We start from the raw sequence: 21,136 nt of genomic DNA, 5'->3' as shown, positions 1-21,136 counted from the left end.
TCTCCTTGAAGTGTTTCCAGCTACACAAAAACAGATCAATGTCCTTGAACTAAGAAACACAGCAGAAAGCCAAGAACTGTACTGGAACAAAGGCCACTTATCCAGGCACCATCATTTTCAGTGCACACAAAAATTGCCAAAACATTTGAAGTGCTCTCTTCTCAAGAAAACAACTGAAAAAGTATTGAGGAACTACACATTGTCCTGTTTTCACTGTTCTATATTTTTCCTCGGTTTGTAAATAGAAGACTTGCTTCCTTTATTTTTTCTACCTGAAACCTGTTAAAGTTATCCTGGGCAGTGACTGTCAAGATTATTCTATCACAAAATTTAACTACAATTCTTTAAGCTCCATTAGCTCCTCAACTACACTTACATGCTTCCAGTCTTCAGTTTCCAATATGTACCTACCCCTGTGGTACCTGATTTACTCAGAAGACCAACAAGGAGGTGAGGCTTACCTCATTGAGAGTTTGCTGACACAGACCAGTGCCCCATGTTTGCATGCAGAGGTTTGTGGGAGTGGAGAAAGAAGAAAATTTGGGAAAATGGTAGTGACAGGAGTGAGGAAGAAATAGCCTCCTTCCTATTGCTTTTGTTCATTCTGTTGGGGCCCTCTGAGATGGGAGGCACCAGAAGAATTACATTTCCTTTGTTCTGTCCTTTTCCTTAATGCTGTCCTTCATTTCCTTTTCTTGCTGTAAAGGTTAGAGGAAGGGGAAGCATTGTTACAAGGGAGTAAGGAGCCAGAGGTCTAAGGCAGTCATGGATCCATTCACAACAGGCAGAAAACTAAGAATTATGAAGAAATTAATCATCTGGGAATGATATTTTCCACCTATTTTTCTTCCAGTTATGAATGTTGATCATAACTACAGAGGAAACAGCTGCTACCAGGACAGACAGAAGAATCCATTTTGTTTTCATTTGGGATTTTTTATTTTAAACTAATTGAAAGATCGGAACAACAGCATCTATAAAAGGGACCCAGAATAACACAATCTCCTGTTGATTTCAAGTCACATGTTACTTACATACAGAAACTATTTCAGTAGCTTATAGTCATAGTGATATTGATCAAAGGCACCTGCAACTGTCTTGGTTGCACATGCATTGTAGTAATTATGCATGCAAATGAGCGAAGTAGATATTTATGTGGTTGATCACCAGTATAATTACTATAACTGAATACACAATCATGGTAACTGTACACACAAATTACACATGCATGCAGTTTTAAAAACCAAGTGTTGCATTCATTGTCTCTATTTTGATAACATCCTATGGAAACACTTCTCCACTGGGAACAATTTAAAAGTATTAACTTTTAAAAAGATGCACATTTATTCAACTGTCTACCGAACATTAAAAAAATATAACAATCCAGTAATTTTGTTTTCCAAGCTGACATACCAGCAAAATGTCACTACTGTCATTTACCAACTTGAAAAGAGTAAAACATTTAAACACAGCCTCTTATTTCTCCTTCTTATATGCATTTATTTACCTGCAACTTCATTAAGATATTAAAGGTGATTATTCGAAAAAATAATGCATATGAACAAAATTCTTAACAAGAGCTGAGTTATATTTCCTGTAGCTCATCATGGCTCTAGAGAAAAGTGGAAATATTTTTGAAGTTTGGAGTTTTATCAATCTAAACACTTAAATGTGTATTTGATTATACTTTAGACCAGAAGAGTCGGTGCATTCAAACCCATACGAGGTATTTTTCTACGGTACTTAAACAACATATGCTTTCATGTCTCAAGCCCAGATTTTGATCCATCCATATTAACATAAAAAACAATTTTGCATTTATTATTAAGTATTTCAAATAATATGACAGAAGTAATAAAATATTTAGATATTGCTGTATTCTGGCAGATCACGGCGTAGTCGTATTGCCTTCAGCTTCTCTACTTTGATTTTTGTTCGCAACAGTTCTTCTTCCAGTTGCTGCTTTCTTTTCAAACCATCCCTTTTTTCTTGGACATAAAGACCAATTTTTCTTTGGTTTTCTAATATTATTTGATGCTCCTCTTTCAGCATTTGTAACATCTGTGGATCATAACCACACATTGGTCTAAAGCGTTCTCCAACCTCAAGCCTAAAAAACTCATCTCTTCTTGGTACAGGGGAAGGAGACATCATCACTCTCATATCAACTGAAGACACTGACGTTGAGGGAGACCTTTCCATAATATGGACCAGCTGGTGTTCTTCCTCTTGTCCTAAGTTCTCATTTTGCTGTGAGTCTATAATCAGAGAAGGAGGAGGTTTGACATCCTCTTCCGACTGCAAGTCCATCATGACTGTCGCAGGATGGTGATCCAACATTGCCTGTGGTGAACTGGTACCAGCAATTGTTTCTTTATCGATACTAGCACTAGAACACATAAAATCATATTTAAATAATCCATTAAAAACTATTTTAAAAGGCATAGCTGTAAGTAACCAAAGCTTCATTTGAATATTACTCTGCTGTCTATGTCCAGGACTCCATTTCATTATCTGAACACCACTTATTTCCCTGTTTCTTTTTACCATACAGACACAGCCCTTACTTTTTACTTAAAATCTTACTCAGATTTTACTGTTCTAAAGGCAGTACAGCCAACAGAGAACTGTAGGTAGGCCCCTGCCTGGTGGGCCCCTCTGACACTGAAGAAGCACGAAGCGCTATTAGTGACAAATGAAAATATTTTTTAAAAGCAGCACTAAGTTATACAAGTAACAGAGGAAAAAGTTTATGTAATATAAAAACTGATTTTAAAAAGGACATTAATTTAGATGGAGTGGACTATGGCAGAAATATTTCCATCTCCCAAACTTATTCATCTCCCCCTGTTTTAATGTGCTGTTTCTGATTCATGCACCCAAGTATCTGGGGGTTTTTTCTATATAAAATAATCACTAAATAAAATTACACAAAGAGCCTTGGGAAAAGAAACCAGAACCTAAAAGACAACCCTTGCCAGTAGATTTGGGAACCAAGCTAATCCTTGTTCCTTCTCTTTGAATCGTTGATCTTAGTATTTCTTCTGAAGCTTCAAGACACAGAAATGTTGCCATTAAGAACAGCCTATAGTTCTGTGCATTTCTTTTTCAAAGAACAACACCCACTTGACTCATCTGTCTTTGTGCAAATCCCTGAGTCAGCAGCATCTCAAATCATGATTTGACATTGCACTGGCTTTGATGATAATAATGGCTCAAGCTGTTCCTGACACTTGTCTACCATCAGTTGTGCTTGAAACTCTACACTTCTGCACATCACTCCTTTATTCAGGTAATGCTTTTTTAAGCCAGATCAGCTTCTTGATCTATTACTGTACAGATCTACAAAGAATACTTGCAGCATGACTGGGAAGGCAGTATAGAGTTACATGGGAACACGAATATATTAACTTGGGATTGACAGCCAAGTCAGTGCACCCTCATGGCCAGGACTATCTAAAACAGAGGCTATAACTGGTGGTTGCAGACTCAAGACATTTCTGAACCCTTCAAAAACTGCTGCTAGCAGTTAAAGACAGCAAGTGGATCCATGATTAATGTAACATTCACAGATGCTCCCCAATCCTGGAGGACTTGAGTCACTGTCTTAAATTTGGGGGTGAGCAATGGAGTTTTCCTATACCTCAAAATGCCTTCAGAGCCCTAAAAGCCACACATTGAAAAACTACCTGATTATTAAAACACCATCCTGGTTAGTAAGAAATGTGGGTTCAAATTCCCAGAAGCAAAGAAGAAATGTAATTTATACATCCTGTTCTCACATAAATGCACTAACTCCTTAATGAAAAGGTGGCATGATCATAGCTTCTGGATCTCCCATGGTCTTCAAAACTCTTGGTTTAAAAGAAATAACCAATCATAGTTGCAATTTATGAAGGACCCTGACCTTGCCTGCCATCCATTAACATGAAAATGCATTTTCTATAATAAAAGCATGAAAGCTTCTCAATACTCAGTTGCAAAAAGGCTCATGAGGGTCAGAGCAATATAATTTCCAAAAATAAAGCCTGTCAACCACACAAACTATTTAAACTAAAGATTCTTTTAAAACCACCTTCCATCTGAAGCAGATATTGAAAACTGACCTTTCATTAATCCCCTGAAGAAAAAAACAAGATAATCTTGATTCTATTGACTGTTACCTGAGCTGCCTATAGAGTATCAATTATATCACCTTACTCCCTTCTACCTCATGCCACAAAGCTTCACTTTTTCCTGCATGTTTCTTTCTCACATTGTTTCAGTCCCCTCAGCACCGGAAGCATTATCCTGCACACAAATTTTCACTTGTTTTCCCCAGTGCTGAGTGTTATTCCAAGTTTTCCCCCTCTTCACAACCACAGCTTCTAATAAAGCTTCTCTCCTTCTTATTTGCTGGCACCTGGCCAGCTTCTAGCCTGAGAAAAGTGGAAACAACCAGCAGGAGAAGCAGGTCATTCTGACAAAAGGAAATGGAGAGAGAGCAGAAAGAGAAAGTAAGGGAGGTTAAATAGAAGAAGGAAAGGTAAGATTTTTTGTAGCATAGACTACAGCCTCCAAACAGAGAAAAAAAAAATCCAGCTCTTAAAAGTGTAAACCACACAGAACTAGAAAAATCACCAGATCTTCAGGTAACTCTGATGAGGCTTATTTTTTTTTTCCTTAGTCAGTCTCTTAAGAGGAAAACAATTAGACAGCAAAGAGAGAAAGAAGGAATTGAGAAACAAAAGAGCTGCCTGTATGGTGGTTAGTAATGTTGTTTCTGACAACTTGACTGAAAGAAAGATAAACAACAGTTACCACAATTGGGGCATGGTGTTTATAACCCTGCAGGCACCCATGATTCACCAGGTTTCATTTAATCACAGTGAGCTAGAAATTGCTTAAAGGTGCGATTAAGAATTCGGGCTCGTTATAAGTCCTATTTCCCTCCTCCAAAACCTAAGTCATATCCTGGTGAGTTAAAACCCAACACTGGGTTTATAAAATTAGGGTAAAATGCAACTCAGAGAACTACAAATAATTATGCATTTGGGCAGGGTAAAAAAATAATATTTTAAATTATGTTTTTTTCCTTCAGCCCACAGTGTAGTGGCTGTTCTTAGGAACAACCATTTCGGGTAAGCAGTAATCAAGCCAGTGATCCCAGACCCATAAAAAACTGCAAAAAGTGTTTAAATTACAGGAGACAAACTATGGAGATCATTAGCTCTTAATCATTCACTGAAAGCGTCAGTGCTTTTTATAAGCCGATCTACAAACTAAAGTTCTCACACTATTTTTCTTCCCCCCTCCTTACAAAAGTTGGTAGTCAAGACACTGCAACCTTTATTAGCACAATTAAAAGCCTCATTTTGTTCCAGAGAATTCTTTGGAATGGTTCCTTCTGGGGCATTCACCAGGAGCAGCAGCACAGTCCAGTTGCTTTAGGCTTCTTTACGCAAAGGACCCACAACAGAATATTTTTAGAGCATCTGGCATGTTGGGATTTAGACAATTGTTACCATTCAGTTCAACCAGTGGCACCATGAATCCAATTCAGCGAGTGTGCGCATGCCAGCTTTTCTTAGACTGTTACGCTGCTGCACTCACTATCAGCATATCTGATTAAAATACAGAAAGTTCACTTCCCATTAATCTGCTTGGGAAAATAAGAAAAATCAGAGCTTTCTCAAGGTTGCTGGAGAGTTATTTGACTTCCCTCCCCCACTCCCTAGCTTAGTTTTTGTATCTGGAGGAACCAAAATCCAACCCAGGCATTTTTTGATCCCTCAAGGACCAATACAGAACCAGCAGAGTGTTGCAAGTCAGATATGAGGGGCATTAGCCAGCTGTGGGAGAAAGCCTGCACAGTGCCTGCCTGTATTATGTCTGGCTCAAATCTAGACAGTGTGTCTCACTTTACTGAGCAGCAAAAAAAAGAAACCTTGCTTAAAAAAAGAAAACTTCGAGTGCTGTACCTCTCAGTTTCTCTCTGTATTTAAAATGCCTTACATACGACACAGAACTGCTTGGAGTTTAGACTGCAATTAGCTTTGCTCCAGCTTCAGGGAACCACCGTCAATGCAAGGAAAGTATAATTTAAAAAAACATTTGCACTCACAAAGGCACTGCAGTGTGGAGAATCAATTTTTTTTTTTCTTTAAAGGATTGGGATTAGCTAAAATATAACATGCAAACACCGAAGTAAATGAGAGAAAAAAGGTGAATAAGGTTTCTTAGCTCTGTGAACTAACTTTATTAAAAATCCTATATTATCTGGTAACAGTTCCATATGTTGCAAAATGACTGCAGTATTACCTTAAATGGAGGAGAATAGCCATCACTTTGCCAGTGTTTGAATAATCTGCCTATTAAAAGGTAGGGGAGGGGTAGAGTTTGGAGCTCCTATTTCTCTTTGAGTCTCTCTTAACCCTCACTTTCCAGAGTATGACAAAGACTCTGAAACAAGCTTTGAAAGAGCTGAAAAAAATTAATGCAATGCTAAGTCAACATAAAGCTTCTCATAAAACAAAAGCAGTATTATTTTTGTCACTGTTTCCCATTTGGGAATTTTCTCTGATAAACACTTCCTTTAGGTGCCTGAGCACAAGCAAAAGCCTTACAAAGTAGATAGGAGGCGCCATAATTTTCATTCAGTAACAAAATAAAAAAAATTGTCTCACCTTTGAACACCGCTCCTGTCTCTTAAACACACATTGGAAATCTGTGGAATCATCTCCACAACTTTCTTGGTTGGCTCGGAAATGCTGCTTTTACAATCTGAGTGAGTCTCCTTTTGCTGCAATAGCTCCTGTTTGGCATATTCTTTGAGCCTCTTGTACAGCGTGCGCAGGCCCTGTGCAGTACGAGGAGGGCGATCTACTCCGATGGCATTGTAGTTATCAGCTATAATATCCCAGCATTTGTTTTTTTCCACTATTACAGAATGCTTATTGGTATGTTCCTCGAGAATTTTAACATACGGCTTCACGAGTTTTAGCAAATCGAGCTTTTCAGATAAGGTAAAATTAGAAGATCTGGCCTTCCCAACCATTGTTATCTTTGAATTAAGGAAGCCGTTCCTGGAGCCACCATGCAGTCCCTAGCTCTGCTCAGCTCTTTTTCACAAACAGAAAAAGATCAGGCTTAACTAGGCTAGTCTCATTTAGGCCCACGCCTACAAGGGAGGGTTTATTAAAATTCCTTCAGCTTAAGCTGACGCAGGTTCAGGAAATCTGCTTAAGCCAAGCCTGACCTACATAAGGCTTCAGACTGAAGAAGGCGAGAAGAAACAAGCAAAATACACTTTTGTATGAAGAGACCAGACATATGCAGGATTTAAAAACATAAAGGTTTAAAGATTAGCACGTTACCCAGCTAAAAATTACCTAATTTAGCTGTAGTAACAAGCTCTGACACATCTCCCAGCTCCCTCACACAATCTCAAACTGAAACCGTGCTGGAGATGATTTTACGTGTAACGACGTCCCCCCCAAAAAAGCAACAATTGCTTTGTGCGAGACAGGGCGCGTTACGGGGAGCGGGAGGCGAGAGGCGGCGGCGCGTGTGGAGAGAGCCCCGGCAGAGCCCCCGGCGCCATTTGCATAGAGCTGGTCCTGCTGTCAGTCACTGCGGGGCGGCATCTCCCCCAGCCGGCTGGTTACGCTCGGGCTTCGCCGCAAAGCTCGGCTTCTCCCGCACTTGGCAGCCAGCGACAGCGCCGGCACGGGGGCTTCTTAAAGAGCCCGCTGCGCTGAGCCGAGCTCCGGCAGCGGCAGGAGCGGCGCGAAGGCGGCGGTGCGAGCGGGCCCCGAGCGCCGCCGCGCCGGCCCTGAGGCGGCTCCCGGCGAACCCCCGCCTCGCCCCTCGGCCAGGGCTGCGAGGCGGCACCGCCGGGGCCGGGGCTGCCCCCAGGCGTGACGGCTTTACCGAGCGCGTTACGGCGTGTGGATACTGGGGTTTGCATAATATCCACCAGCAAACAACTGACTTTTATTATATTTATACAGGCGTTTCTTCAGGATAAAGAAAAATCTGATTTTTGTTAACGAGATGTGCCTCCATTTCTGATGTTTGCTCAACAACGGATCACCTTAAAGCAAGCCTTCACATAAAAACGCATGCAGGCTTTACATTTCTGTGGTCTAAACTAAAGCAACAAATCGGAGAAAGAGAAAACCCAGCAGACAGGAGGCAAGGTATTTTCAAGTACAAAAAGCAAAAACTAAGTTTGAAAAATGACGTACTCCACTGAAAGAGTCCGGAGGGTGGAAACAAACACCACTTGAGATAGTGGCAACAGCTTCCTAAGCTTAACATGTCCAGCCTTGAAAACAAGGGAGCCTAGAAGCAGGGGGAAGGAAAGAGAAATAATTATAGCTTGAAATATCCTAAGGCTATAAGGATCTAGGTATAAACTTGTTTGCTCTAAGGGGAAAAAACCCAAAGCAGGCACAAGCCGCATTCAAAACAAGAAATTCACACTAAACAAAGGGAGACTTTTAACTGCTAAAAATCAATTAGCATTTAGAATACCAAGCACTTTTGGAACCATTTCGAAGACTTGGCTTGTCAGTACCACCTAAGAAAATTGTGACCAGTCCACTTTGCTGGCATTGCTTTCAAGCCGAGATTAAATAAAGCATTTTACAGTCTGAAGCCTATTACACTTAAATTTGAGAAACAAAATACTCTTGTGGTTAGGAGCACTGTATGAAAACCATTACTTATAAACACCTAATGCTTTCCTATTTCCCCTCACTTTGCACTTTGCTAATATTAAGAATATAAAGCTACTGGTTAGAGTTTGGGGTTTTTTTAATTTATGTTCTTAGTTGTTCTTCAGTAACTGAAAAACAATTGGATGTGCTTCACATAGTTTAGACTCTGGCAGTACCAGCATTGAAAAGTCACAGGTGAGCCTATGCTGTACTCTTCACTGTTGAAGCGGCTGTGCAGTGCCCACCCAGACTCTTGACTTTTTAGTGACAAAAACAAGTCAGTGATTAAAGGTTGCTCCCACAGACACAAAGAGCACAAATGAACAGTGTGGGGCAGAGGAACCCAAATAACACAAATGAAAGAAACCAAGCCCTCAGTCCAGCTGCTCCCAGGCCCCAGGGATGAGAGACACCCAGAGTCCACAGGAGAGGCTCTCTCTAGACCACCTCACAGACTCCAGGAGGGGGTCACTGCCCACTGGGTATGGGACTCATTGTGAGATGCCAGAAAGAGTATTTTGGGATTGCAGAAGGCAGGACAGGATACTTAGAGGAAGAACTGAAGGCAAGACAAGTGGTTGGGGAAAGAACAAGCATAGCAGGATACTGGAAGGGTGGGAAAGGGCTAACAGGGGCCAGGTGCATGTGAACAGGTGACTGCCCAGTATGGTTGTTCAGCCGTGCCCTGAGCCTGAGCACTGCAGATTGTCCTGTCTGCTCGTTAAATTACATTTGAAACTGTTTTCCTGGGTGAGGGAAAATCTCCATTCAGTGTGACCATGTACAGAAACATAGATGTCAGCAGCTGGAGTTGTACCCCACAGCTCACAGAGCAGATACCTGTGTCAGTATGTGACCTCGGGCAAACTCCAAGCCACACTAGCCATGCAGAAGGCTTGGGAGCCCAGTGACCATGAGCCTGGGCCAGATACTGCAGAGACCTGAAGGTCTGAGATTTGGCTGCTGGAGGGACACCAGGATACCTGGGGACAGGCCACTGGTCAGACCAGCTGCCAGAGACCCAGCGTGTGTTTATGCACCAGCTGGGACACCAGGGGATCCAGGGACCAGTAACTGAGCAGAGTAAGAACTGAAGGCCACTTGCTGGAGGATCCATGTTGTATACATAAGCATTTACCACAAACAAGCTTTCTTCACAGTCAGCCAGTGAATGGAAAGGATGAGGCCATTGAAGCTGTTTGTGCGTGCTTGAGTGCTGAACTTTTTGATGTCTGGCTGTATATACATATATAATGTGCACATGTGCCTCTTGAAGACACATCCTTGGGGTCCTGGCCATGAGGAGCTGCAGCAGCCTCCTCTATAATGGGCTACCAGACGCAACAGCATCCAGTATTAGACTCACCTAAACTTGTATTGTAAACCTTAGTGCTAAATGTTGCTAGAGAGACTAAGTTTCCACACTAATGTAATTATAGCAAAAACTGCTATAAAGTTTTATTTTGAGCAAATGCCTGATGAAATGCCTGAATTACATATTGTTCTGCATGAGTGTAAAATAACCCTTATAAAAAACAAAGCTGGCCACCAACCAAGATTTTTTTTCCTTTCTTTTTTTTCCCCCCTTTTAAAATAGCTCTGCTCATCAGCCTAAGGTCATATCAGTACTTGGATGAGAAATCACAGAATGTGAAAAGCCTGGATATTAATGATACATATAGACATCTTCACACTAAAACAATAGGTGTAGCTCCAAGACAATTACAAAAACCATAGATGTTGCCACAATCCACCCTTCATCCTACACCTTCCACCAACACTTGAACTTATGCAACACAGTGCACAGCCTGTTCAGCAAGATGATCTAGCTGCAGAATAACCTATTTTGCAAGCATAAGAATGTAATATGAATTTAATTATTGGTTTAAGTCAACATAGATCTGGGACATTGTCAACAGTCATTTCTGCTTCCCCCCAACCGTGTCATGTTCCTGCCCCTTCACTATGCTGATATGAGCACTCACAAATCTGGACAACTCATATTAGTAATTTTTTTCTGAGCTGGGAAAAATTTAATCACCAGCAGCTCCCTAATCCAGTATGCCACAGAAAAAATAACTCACAGAAAGAAATATATTGAAAAAGTTTCTTCAGACTCTTATCTTGATCATTGTAGAATGAATTGCAAACCATATTCCTTGCATTACCACAACTGAGGGGACAGCAAACCACAGAAAGCAGGAGAGAAATTCTGCTCACAACTGAAGAAAATAAACATACATGCACCCCTTACATCACTTCACTGCCTTCTATAACTCCTATTTTTGCTGTGAAAAAGTCTAGAATTAATACCAAAAAATGATACAAACAGTGCATTCTGGAGAACTATCAAGATGAATGAATCACAGATATAATATAGTCAGGAATTAAAGTAGCCAAATGAATTACTGAAAAAGCTCAATGGCCACAAATTTTACAAGGGATAGGTTTGTATCACAGGCACTAACTGCATCAAGTGGCCCATGTAAATTTAGACACATTATAAGACAAACACTCTAGAAAGGAGAATGTCTTAAATCAGGGGAGCATTTTGGAGGGCGGGGGAGGATCTTTTGTCACACAGAACTGAGGAAGAATCTCTCCATGACAGACTTAAAAAAAAAAAATCACTTTAAGGTACATGAGACAAAGGGAAAAAGACATCTGAGAAAACTGAGAATGCCCTAAGAAAGAATGTGTCTTGAAAGATGCCGTTCGGAACAGAGAGCAAACATGAACGTTGAAAGGAATGACACTAGCTTAAGTGATTCAGGCTGGGACCTTCTAGTGCAAAAAACACCAAATCAACAGATTGCTAAGCCCTGTGAAGCTACTCTGCCCAAAAAGTGGTAGCCCCAGGATAAGTCTGAAGGAGTTCTGTTCTTATTTAGTAATATGCAATCAAACCAGCTCTGCAGAGACCTGGGGTTAGCATTTGCAATCACCTAGGAACTTGAAAATCCTCGAGAACAAGAGGATGATTGCAAGATTTGAATCAAAGCTAAAATGGAACCCTAGTACCCCTGTGCTTACAAAAAAAATGTAGAAAGATTCAGCAGCTAGGATGGGGTATGTTACACATCACTGAATATACTGGGCTATTATGGCAGTGGAAACATTTGGCAAGTATCAAAGCAGTTGCTCACCCTTGAAAATGAATTTGGCAGCTGCATAAGATGAGAGTGTCTATAGGTAGTAAGGGCTGCAAAACTTCCATTAGGTCATCATATAGTCCTCTCTACTGACACGAGAGCAAGACAGTGCCAAGTCATTCGATCTGCCTGTCTGTAAGAGCCTGCTGAGCAAAGGGTGGGTAAGAAAACTTTCAACTCAAGGTTTCTTACAGGGACAGTTGTTTCATGGGCAATGTCTAAAGCTAAGGGGTGCAGGCATTATTCACTAAGAAGAGGACTGAAGATGACAAAGTTTTGTGAACCAAAAGTTGCAATACAACTTCACCTGGAAGTTAGAGTGCTTAAATACATCCTCACCAGACCCTTTAGAAATGATGCTTCTAGGTCATTTGTGTTTCAAATGGCTTTCTCATGTCACTTGTTTGTTTTTTTTCTCATCTTCATTAGCACTTTCACCATCAGTTTTATACTTTACTGTTCTAATCTTTGCTGTACCTGGACCTCTGAGACCACTCCTTTCCTTTCTCCTGCACAATTATTCCTAAACCAAGACAGGTAAGACAAAGCTTTACCTCCTTTTTTTGTCCTGAATCTATTTTCCTGATCAGCATCTAGCATGTATTAACTTCCAGCCTCTAACAGTTCTTGAAACTGCTGCAAGAACAAGGGTTCCAGCCTACTTCAGAGTTCTTATCAGCTAAAATTCCAAGCATTAAAGATAAATGCAATTCTGTCCCCTCTGCTGATATAGGGCATTCTCTCAACATTTAGCCCACTGAAATGGGGAATATATGAATTAGCCAATTAAAATGCCTTCCATGCCAAATTTTAAAGAATTTATCTTCATCTCAGTGTGACATTCCAAGACCCACACATTCAGATCAGTAACTGTCCTTCAAACTAAGTTTGGCTTAAAGCTACAGGATTCTGTAATACTATGTGACTGTACAGCTCCATGAATTAACTCTTCACTTTATAAGTTGTGTCCTTAAAAACAGAAAAGCTAAGAGATCTATTATTTACAAATTAAGAAGTGCGTTAGTTCCTAATACATGCTTTTACTTTCTCTGATCCTCTCTTCCAACAAGCTTTTTGATGACTACTAAGAAGCAGCTGACAAATACAGAAAGGTTTCAATGTATGATTTTTCCTAGGATATTTTCCCTAAATTCTCATATCTTCACTAGCAAGATACCTCCTAGGAAATGAAATAGTGTGAGAGAAGCCAAGTTTCTGCAAGTCTCCCATTTTGTTCATAGAGAAGTTAAAATTTTGGAGATTATGTTTTTACATACTATCCTGAAAATACTACCCTGTGCTCTATTCCCTGCATTTGACAGAGAAACAGCTTTCTTCCTTCTTCTAATCTTGCTCAGTGGATATTTTGAAGACAGTGAGGTAACCATCTTATCATTGTCTTGTTGGCTCAAGGAAAGTCATACTGTGACAAAGCTTCTGTTTCAGGGAAAACTAAAGGCCCAAAGCCAAAAGCTGGGACTGAACACTAGATAGGCTGATATGGCAACAAAGGGAATACAAACAATGAGCACAGCCACAGAAAGATTTGACAGCTAGCTTTGAAGGCATCCAGGCCTCGTCTGTCATAATACTCATGATAGCTCAAAAAAACCTCCCAGTTCCCTTCAGTAAGGTTCTTCTTGTCCCTCCACCTGATAGCTGCATTCCCTCATCTTCCCTTAAGTCCACCTTCTATCTATTTGAGACAGGAGAGCTGGGAATATACACACTCACCAACTCCCCACACTCCAAACTAGGACTTTACCAAGGGGGAGGGAAAGAAAAATAAAAACGTGAGAAAATGTGAATAGCCATGTCTCTTTTGCCCATCTTGCATTCACACAGCCTGGTAACAGATTTTGAAAATCAAAAGAAGAAGAAACTATGTGTACAGCTCCCCTCAGAATGGATAAGGGAATAGAAAGAATTATTACTGATAAACCTAATCCTTTAAGATAATCTCTATGCAGGGTATTTTCCAAGTTCCTCATTTTTAAAGTTACAGTATTAGATATTTTCTTTTTTTGCATATTGCAGCCTATATGCTGTGTGCTTGCATGCAACTCTAGAGAGCTAAATTGTAATAAATATAATTGGGATAGTAAGTTCATTTCCCAACACATCCCCTGCCAGCCCTTAGAAAGGAGTGTTTGCTTTATATCTGCAGTTTCTAAGTTGACCTCTCTTTCTGCATGAGTATTTAAGTCTTTCTGCTTGTTTATAAATTTTAATTTTTAGTAACTTAATACCTTTTTAAAAAATGCATGAAAGACTATAATCTTTACATGGAACAGAACTTTCTTCAATAACAGATATATCATTGCTCAAAAGTAAAGAACCTGACAATTTATATTTTTCATTGCAAAGAAGCAGCCACAATTCCATTTAATAGACAAGTTGCTACTGTGAAACTTTCAGTTTCCCTCCAACTTCTTTGGGAAATGCTGAATATCTTAAATCTAATATAATTATTTTTCTTTATTTTCTGATCATGTAATAAATACCCTTCTGATTTCTGGTTTCCTTCCCCTCTCCATTATCTTAATTAGCTCAAAAGCAAAGCACATTTAACTGGGGCAAATGAAAAGTACATTTCTCTGCCAATTCACTGCTCTTTTCTCCAATGTGTGAATATCCTGGTTATATCATCTGTAATTACATAAAGCCTAGTTATTCATATGACAGCAAGATATGATCATACCAAATTATAAATTAGGTTGTACTAACTGTGGAAATATCCCACTAGAATTATGCAAGTCTGGATTTGTTTTACAGCAGCATTGCAGATGCTGCAGATTGCTGCCCCATCCAGGAAAGCAGTTTTGCAGTTGCTGAACAGTATATGAGAAGCTGCCTTTGTTGAAGCTGTTGTAAAGTTCCTTCTTTCCATCTCCCTCTTGGCTGCTAATTCTACTAGCACTGTGTATCACAGCACTCAGCTGATGGGCATCCCAAGTTCAAGATGAATAAACACCGTTAGGAATGTGACAACAGCCCAGGGGAACACTGAGTGTGAACCATCAGCTGGGGAAACACTAGGGAAGGCCTTCAGACAGCAGCAGAGTAAGAAACATCATTTCTCACCCCAAGGGAGAGCACCAAGTAAAAGATGTTGTCCTGAGGAGGTGTCAAAGAATCCCAAAGCTACAGACCAGAAGACACAAGACCCACTGTGACTGATGTATATAAATGAACCAGCATCCAATCAGATACCAACAATTTTACCTTATGATGTATTTACATCAGTCCAGTTTTATTAACCAGTCCCCATCTCTTGAGATGGACTGATCAAACAGGCACAGATGACACCTAAACAGCAAAGAAACCATCTTGAATTAAGAATAAACTTGTCTATAAATTTGTCTATTCGCTATTATAAACTACTCTTCTACAACATTGCAGGGAGGAGAATATCTTAAATCATAAAGATCTGTCAAAGTAATTTGATACTATTTTGAATAAGTAATTACAGCAAAATTTATAGACTTGTAAAATCTTACTTGCAAACAATGCAGTAATAAATTACTTACACTCAGGCATCCAGTCACATCTTAGCTGTTCTACGTGTGCTTAGTAATTATTAAGAGCTACGGATAATTATGGACTATCTTTTACCCAAACATTTAACTGCTTTACCAGCTGTTTATAAAAACATTTAAAGGACACACAGAACTGCAGCTACACATGCAGCTCCACCACTAAAATAGGCTGACTGAAATATCTTTTCTAGTACATCTGTGAAGTGCAACAACAGAAATTAAATTAATACTTGACTTTTGCAGATATCAAAGTAATTCTAGGAATAATCTGCTTCATTATGAGATGCCAGGCATGAATGTTTTTAGTTCTGTTACTAGAAACATAAGTAGGCAGTTAGACTGAAAATGGACAATATGAAAGTCCTGAAAATAAAAATTTTTAATCCTGTGACTAAAAGTGACAGGTAATTGATTGCTACTGTCATAAATGAACAGTGGATTTTCTCTTACTATTCAAATTAATTGGTTAAAAGAATTTTATTCATATCTAGTGATAAGAGGTATCAGACAGACCTGCAGCAATGTTCTAGAAAGGTGAAGGAATCACACTATGAAAAATGAAGCTTAAGTATGCAAAGCATCCAAACCTTACAGACGAATGTAGTCAGTAAATATTAACATTCCAGAGAAGATAGAGGAAATATATTCAAAACTATATGCAAATAATAAGTACAGTTGATATCATCAGCATGAAAAGACATTTGGAAACATCTATTTAGAGACACAGGGTGAACACATTAACCCCATTGTGAAATACAGTTACAATTTGTCCTCACTGTTAGCTCAAAGACAGTATCTGATCATGACTTCTGGCAAAGTTCCTCTTGAAGGATGCATTAACAGATGTTAGTGATGGACGAAAGACAAGGTACTCTTGAACCAAAAACCATCCAAACAGGAGGTGAGCTGTAACAGAATAAAATCTATATCCATTTTTTCTATTCACCTACATCTGGTTCAAACAATGAAATCTCAGTCCAGCTGGAATGTTGCACCTAAGTGTTCAGTTGAAAGAGCTGTTCATTTCCACACACAAAATAGCAAGCCCAAAAGGCAAAACACAGCTCCTAGATTAAAAGTACTAAAAGAAAGCAAGCTGTAAACTCAGATAATAAACATAAATTAAATTATGTATGCTTTATAAAAATAAATATATATTAAATCCTTAAAGTGAAGGCAATGTGGGTAAAAACCTCTTTTTCTTGCCAATCCTGCTCACTAGAAACACTGAGGAGATACTAAGTATAATTTAGGGATCTGCCTGTCCATTGTTTCTTCAAATCCAAATTATGTGTATTTTCTTGTTATTGCTAATAGAACCTTAGAATGTCATGAGGACAAGTAGAAACCGAGCACCTGAGAGGTACAATAATATCCTTCCAAACACATTTATGGTTTTGTTTTCAATTACTGGTAAATAGTTTAGGAATGTTTAAATAATTTTAATTTTTAAAGGCATGCACACTTAGCTGAATTCTTTGGAGGCATGTAAGAAAAAGTATTAATGACAATGTCAAATAAATCATCTCCCTCCCAAAGATCCATTGTGTGAACAAGTATTATATTGTGAATACAAAACAAAGGTACCAAAGAGATTGCCATGTTCATTCCTCTTAAAAACAAGCAAATACCAATTCTAGTAAAGTTCATTTTCCTAAAAGAAACATGTAACATTATTTTCCAGTATTCAGGAGTTACAATAAGGAGTTGTAAACTGCCCAATGAACATGTTCAATATCCTAAAGTTCAAATACTCCTAAAATTACAACACATACACAGGTTTCATTCAACTGTTGCTACAAATTTATTAAATGTCTCTGGAAATACCTCACCTCACAGAATTTCAGAGTCCCTTGCACTTCACTTTTATTATTGACATTTTAGGAAAAAGTTGTTTTTTAAAAGAAGCTTAGAAAAACAAGTATTTTTTAACCCAGATATGCTATAATTTTTAGATTGATTCCATCTAATAAAATCCTTACTTGTCTGCTCCAAGAAATGGACACCATGTGTCAAATAACTGAGTTTTGTTGGTTTTTTGTTCTTTTTTCTTGAAAGAATGCACAGCATTTTCAGGGCTGGGTTTCAGAAAGATTAGGTCTATGAACAGTGCAGTTGTCCAATGGTTCACAGGTGTTTCAAAAGAATTTCAATGGAACCTAGGGTATTTATTTACACATTCCACTGCTGCACTGGAAACCCAAACACAGCAGCTTTGAGTGTGATATATAACTATCAAACTGTTTATCAGCTGCATTAAATGATATGGAGACAATAAACCAAAATAATGCATGCACACAGACTTTTTCAATCTTAAAATTATTTTAATGTCCCTTTAGCAGAGAAGTATGAGGCTCCAGAGACCGACAGTCAAATATAATTCCATTACAATATTAATAATAATAAAAACCCCCAACTGACTCTGGCTTTCACAACTGGTTTCCATTACTTCTGAATTTCATACCAAAGCCAGCTTTGACAAAACAATTCAACTTCACACTACAAAGAAGGTTATGATTTACATGATCAATGTAATCACTACATTAGCTGTAATGAAAAGCAGGCAAAAGTGAAGTAAAACTGTCTTGGAAAACCCAAGTTATTAAGAAATTACTTAATATTTAAGGAAGACTCAATACAGGATTGTTTTCTCACTACAGTGCTTGCATCACCAGTGAACCCAAAGACCATAACTAACACTGACATTAGATTTCTTTCTTTTATACCACATTTCATGACAGCTTTTCAAAGGCTTACAGGGTTAGCCTCATTCTGCAGGCATAGAAAGGGCTTTGGCACAAAATGCTTTGTTCAGAAAGGCAACAATACATCAACAGAAGCGGCTCACGCAGTTTCACTCCACAACTTTTTGGTTACTTTTCTAAAGTCATCACAGAGGACCTACACCAGCTGCACCCAGAATTCACGATACAGAAAAGACATTTAGTATCTTTTCCACTTCATAGCATTTTTTTTGCTGGAATGACTGATAATTTCCCAGATTATTCTGGAATTAAATCCTCTGTTTATCTTTCAAGTGCGCAGCTAAGCAGAACTAGAAGATACAAATTTTTGCAGATGCACCTATAGGGAAGCATGACCTGTCAAACAACATGTCCCATAGACACTGAAAATTTTCATAAAGTGTTGCCTTCACCTGGAAGTTTCAGCATGCAGCAGATAAAGTCGAAAGCCATAAGACTTAAAGACATACAAGGAAGCTGAATTTCCCCACATTAGCTCTACCAAACAGAGTGCATACACTCTGGGTGATATACCATCCCAGGGGCAGCATCCTATCAGGGCTATCACATTCCCATTTTCTGGGACTGAGACCCAGAAAGAAGAGTGAATGGGAAAAGCTATCCAAAGCACCTTACAGAGGTGGAGTTGGACCATACACAGGTTATAGGGCTCAGGTACCTGATATGCCAGCACGCAGAGGCCAGAGACCAAGTACACTGACTGGATATACTGTGTGTGACTGCTAACAAACATCAATGTGGACTAGCTGGCAAGTATTATAAGAGGCTTGGAAGCCAAATACTGGAGGAACCAGATATTGGAGAGACCAGAGGGTCTGAGACTTGGCTGCTGAAAGGACCAAAAAGTCCATGCAAGTTACTCAAGAGACCAGGACATCTTGGGGATTTTATCTCCTGATAAGTTCAGCTACCAGCCAGAAATGTTTGTACGTGTGCACCTCTTGAGCACAAGGCAACTGGGAGATCACTGAATCCAGGAATCCACCACTAAGTAAACCAAGTGGCAGGTTCTTGTACCTGTGGGAGTGCAGGTCTGTGTACCAGCAACAGGACTGGGAGCTGTGGGTCTCTGTGGCTCATGTGCCCACAGCTGGGGTGTCCAACAAAGCAAGGAGCCAGCTACTGAACAGACTGAATGCATAAGGTCAGTTACAGGAGGGATCTGAATTCTCTGTGTGCATGTGTATTTACATAGAGATATATGTGTATTCATTTGTTTTTCCACAGTCTTTCACCCTGAGCAGTCAGAGAAGGGATGGGCACTCCTTGTGCTTGCCTGAGTGCTGTGTTCCATATCCACATTGGCCTATGTGACCAGTCATGTGTATGTGTACATAGGACATATGTGTGCCTATTGGAATAATTCCTTTTTGGGAATTAGCCTCATTATTGGCTGGACCTTGGGGCACAGAGCTATGTCAGTTTTGCTTCAATGAAGCTTCAAGATTTAAGAGGTCTTATAACAAACAAAATTCAATACAACTATTAAAGCCTTCCAGTAATTCAAGGTGATAAGTGGTCCTGATATGTTCTTTTAAAACTTCACTCAATGCACAAAGTATTATTAATTAAATGAACCTTAAACCATCATTATCAGTGTAATTAATTACGAAGAAATAACTGTAAGACAGGTGTTTAAAATGCCTGAACTAGCTCCAAAAGGAGTGATTTTCATCCATCAATGTTAGTAACCCAGTTCAAGAGCCAGGCCTTCAAGATGTACTTAGCTCCTGAGGTCATGCACTTGCATTTACACAACACAGAACTGTGCTGCATCTGTGGTCAGGAGAACTGTGCTGCATCTGTGGTCAGGGCACACCAAGACTGGGAAATGAAGACACTCAACCTCACAGGGTTGTTCAGGTCCATCCAAGTGTACTTACTATAGTTCTGACACTTCAATGTCTTTGCAGTGCTTACTACCCTGTTTTTTTGGAGGCATTCATTACCAGGGCACAGCTGATGAAGTGCACACCCACAAATGAGCAAAGCCACTCTGGTCTGTGGCTCAAGTTGGCTTAAACCTTAAGTGCCCACTGGAGACACTGAAGAAAAAAAGCCTCATGAATTCTGAAAAAAACCTGAATCCATTCAGAATGGTTAGCTTTCTCTGCAAGAGGTCAGCAAGGTCTCCAAATCACAACACTTTCCCACTATTTAAGGTAACACAATTCTTCTACTGCACCAACTATAGATTAGAGTGAGTTGACTATAAGGCTCTTCTGGAAGACACAAACCTGAATAGCAAAACTATCAACTGACTTCCAAAACACCTTGTTTTTTTTCCTTTTTTATTGAAAAATTCATTTAACGCTTGTTTCTTTCACTGTATCCAGTATAATACGAAATAATGCCACCGCTGCACTTATAATAGTACTTCACAAAAGTTTAGTATATGCAGTGTATCATTCACAAGCTTTAAAATTTTCTTATGATACATGGTAGCAAAAAGAAAGAGCATCTTACCAGCTTTGGGCACATTTAGCATTTTCATTTCTGCCTTGATACACTTGTCAATGCTGAAACATGCTTTTGTCTTTACTTTTCCAGTTGACTCCACAGACTGTGTAATATTTTTGTTTTGATTCTGGACATTTATTTTAGACAGCAGTGAAGCACCTCCCTCTTTCTCATCTACCTGCAAAAGAGAAATAAGTTCACAATAGCATTTTCTTCATGCAGGCAAAGAGAAATAGAGAAAAGAGCAACAAGAAGGTATTTAAAGACACAATTAATTGTCATTGTCAAATTGTTACATAATTATATACATCTCTTCAAAATTATAGGCATCACAGCAAAAAGTGGCTGCACACAATATCAAACAGTTGTGTAAATAGTTTATGAATTTGTTTACTTGAACTTGTTTAATACAAGTCTTCTGTAGATAAATAAAAATTGTGCTGCTTTTCTGTGTCAGTATTAAAGGCTTCAGAGAAAGTACTTTTGCAGCAGAACTGAAACCCGGCATACTGAGACTT

The 21,136-nt window shown here is 39.3% G+C and overlaps 2 protein-coding genes across 4 annotated transcripts in view; both read right to left on the bottom strand.

The window, feature by feature from the left end:
- The window catches only part of RAD54B (RAD54 homolog B), a 63,080-nt gene that overhangs the window by 38,377 nt on the left and 3,567 nt on the right, over positions 1-21,136 (bottom strand). For all 3 annotated transcript variants that reach the window (XM_056484753.1, XM_056484755.1, XM_056484754.1), the window contains exon 3: positions 20,625-20,796. In XM_056484753.1, the coding sequence (XP_056340728.1) occupies positions 20,625-20,796 (172 nt within the window). The remainder of the gene's footprint in view (positions 1-20,624; positions 20,797-21,136) is intronic.
- FSBP (fibrinogen silencer binding protein) lies at positions 136-7,850 on the bottom strand. Its single transcript, XM_056484756.1, has 2 exons — positions 6,666-7,850; positions 136-2,389 (listed from the first exon to the last, which is right to left on the bottom strand). Exons 1-2 carry the CDS (start codon positions 7,034-7,036, stop codon positions 1,864-1,866), a joined length of 897 nt encoding a protein of 298 aa, XP_056340731.1. The 5' UTR covers positions 7,037-7,850; the 3' UTR covers positions 136-1,863.

Source organism: Oenanthe melanoleuca, chromosome 2 (assembly GCF_029582105.1).
Source record: "Oenanthe melanoleuca isolate GR-GAL-2019-014 chromosome 2, OMel1.0, whole genome shotgun sequence".
Classification (NCBI taxonomy): Eukaryota; Metazoa; Chordata; class Aves; order Passeriformes; family Muscicapidae; genus Oenanthe; species Oenanthe melanoleuca.
The sequence above is the reverse complement of the archived record's forward strand: the minus strand, read 5'-3'. Positions and strand labels throughout refer to the sequence as shown.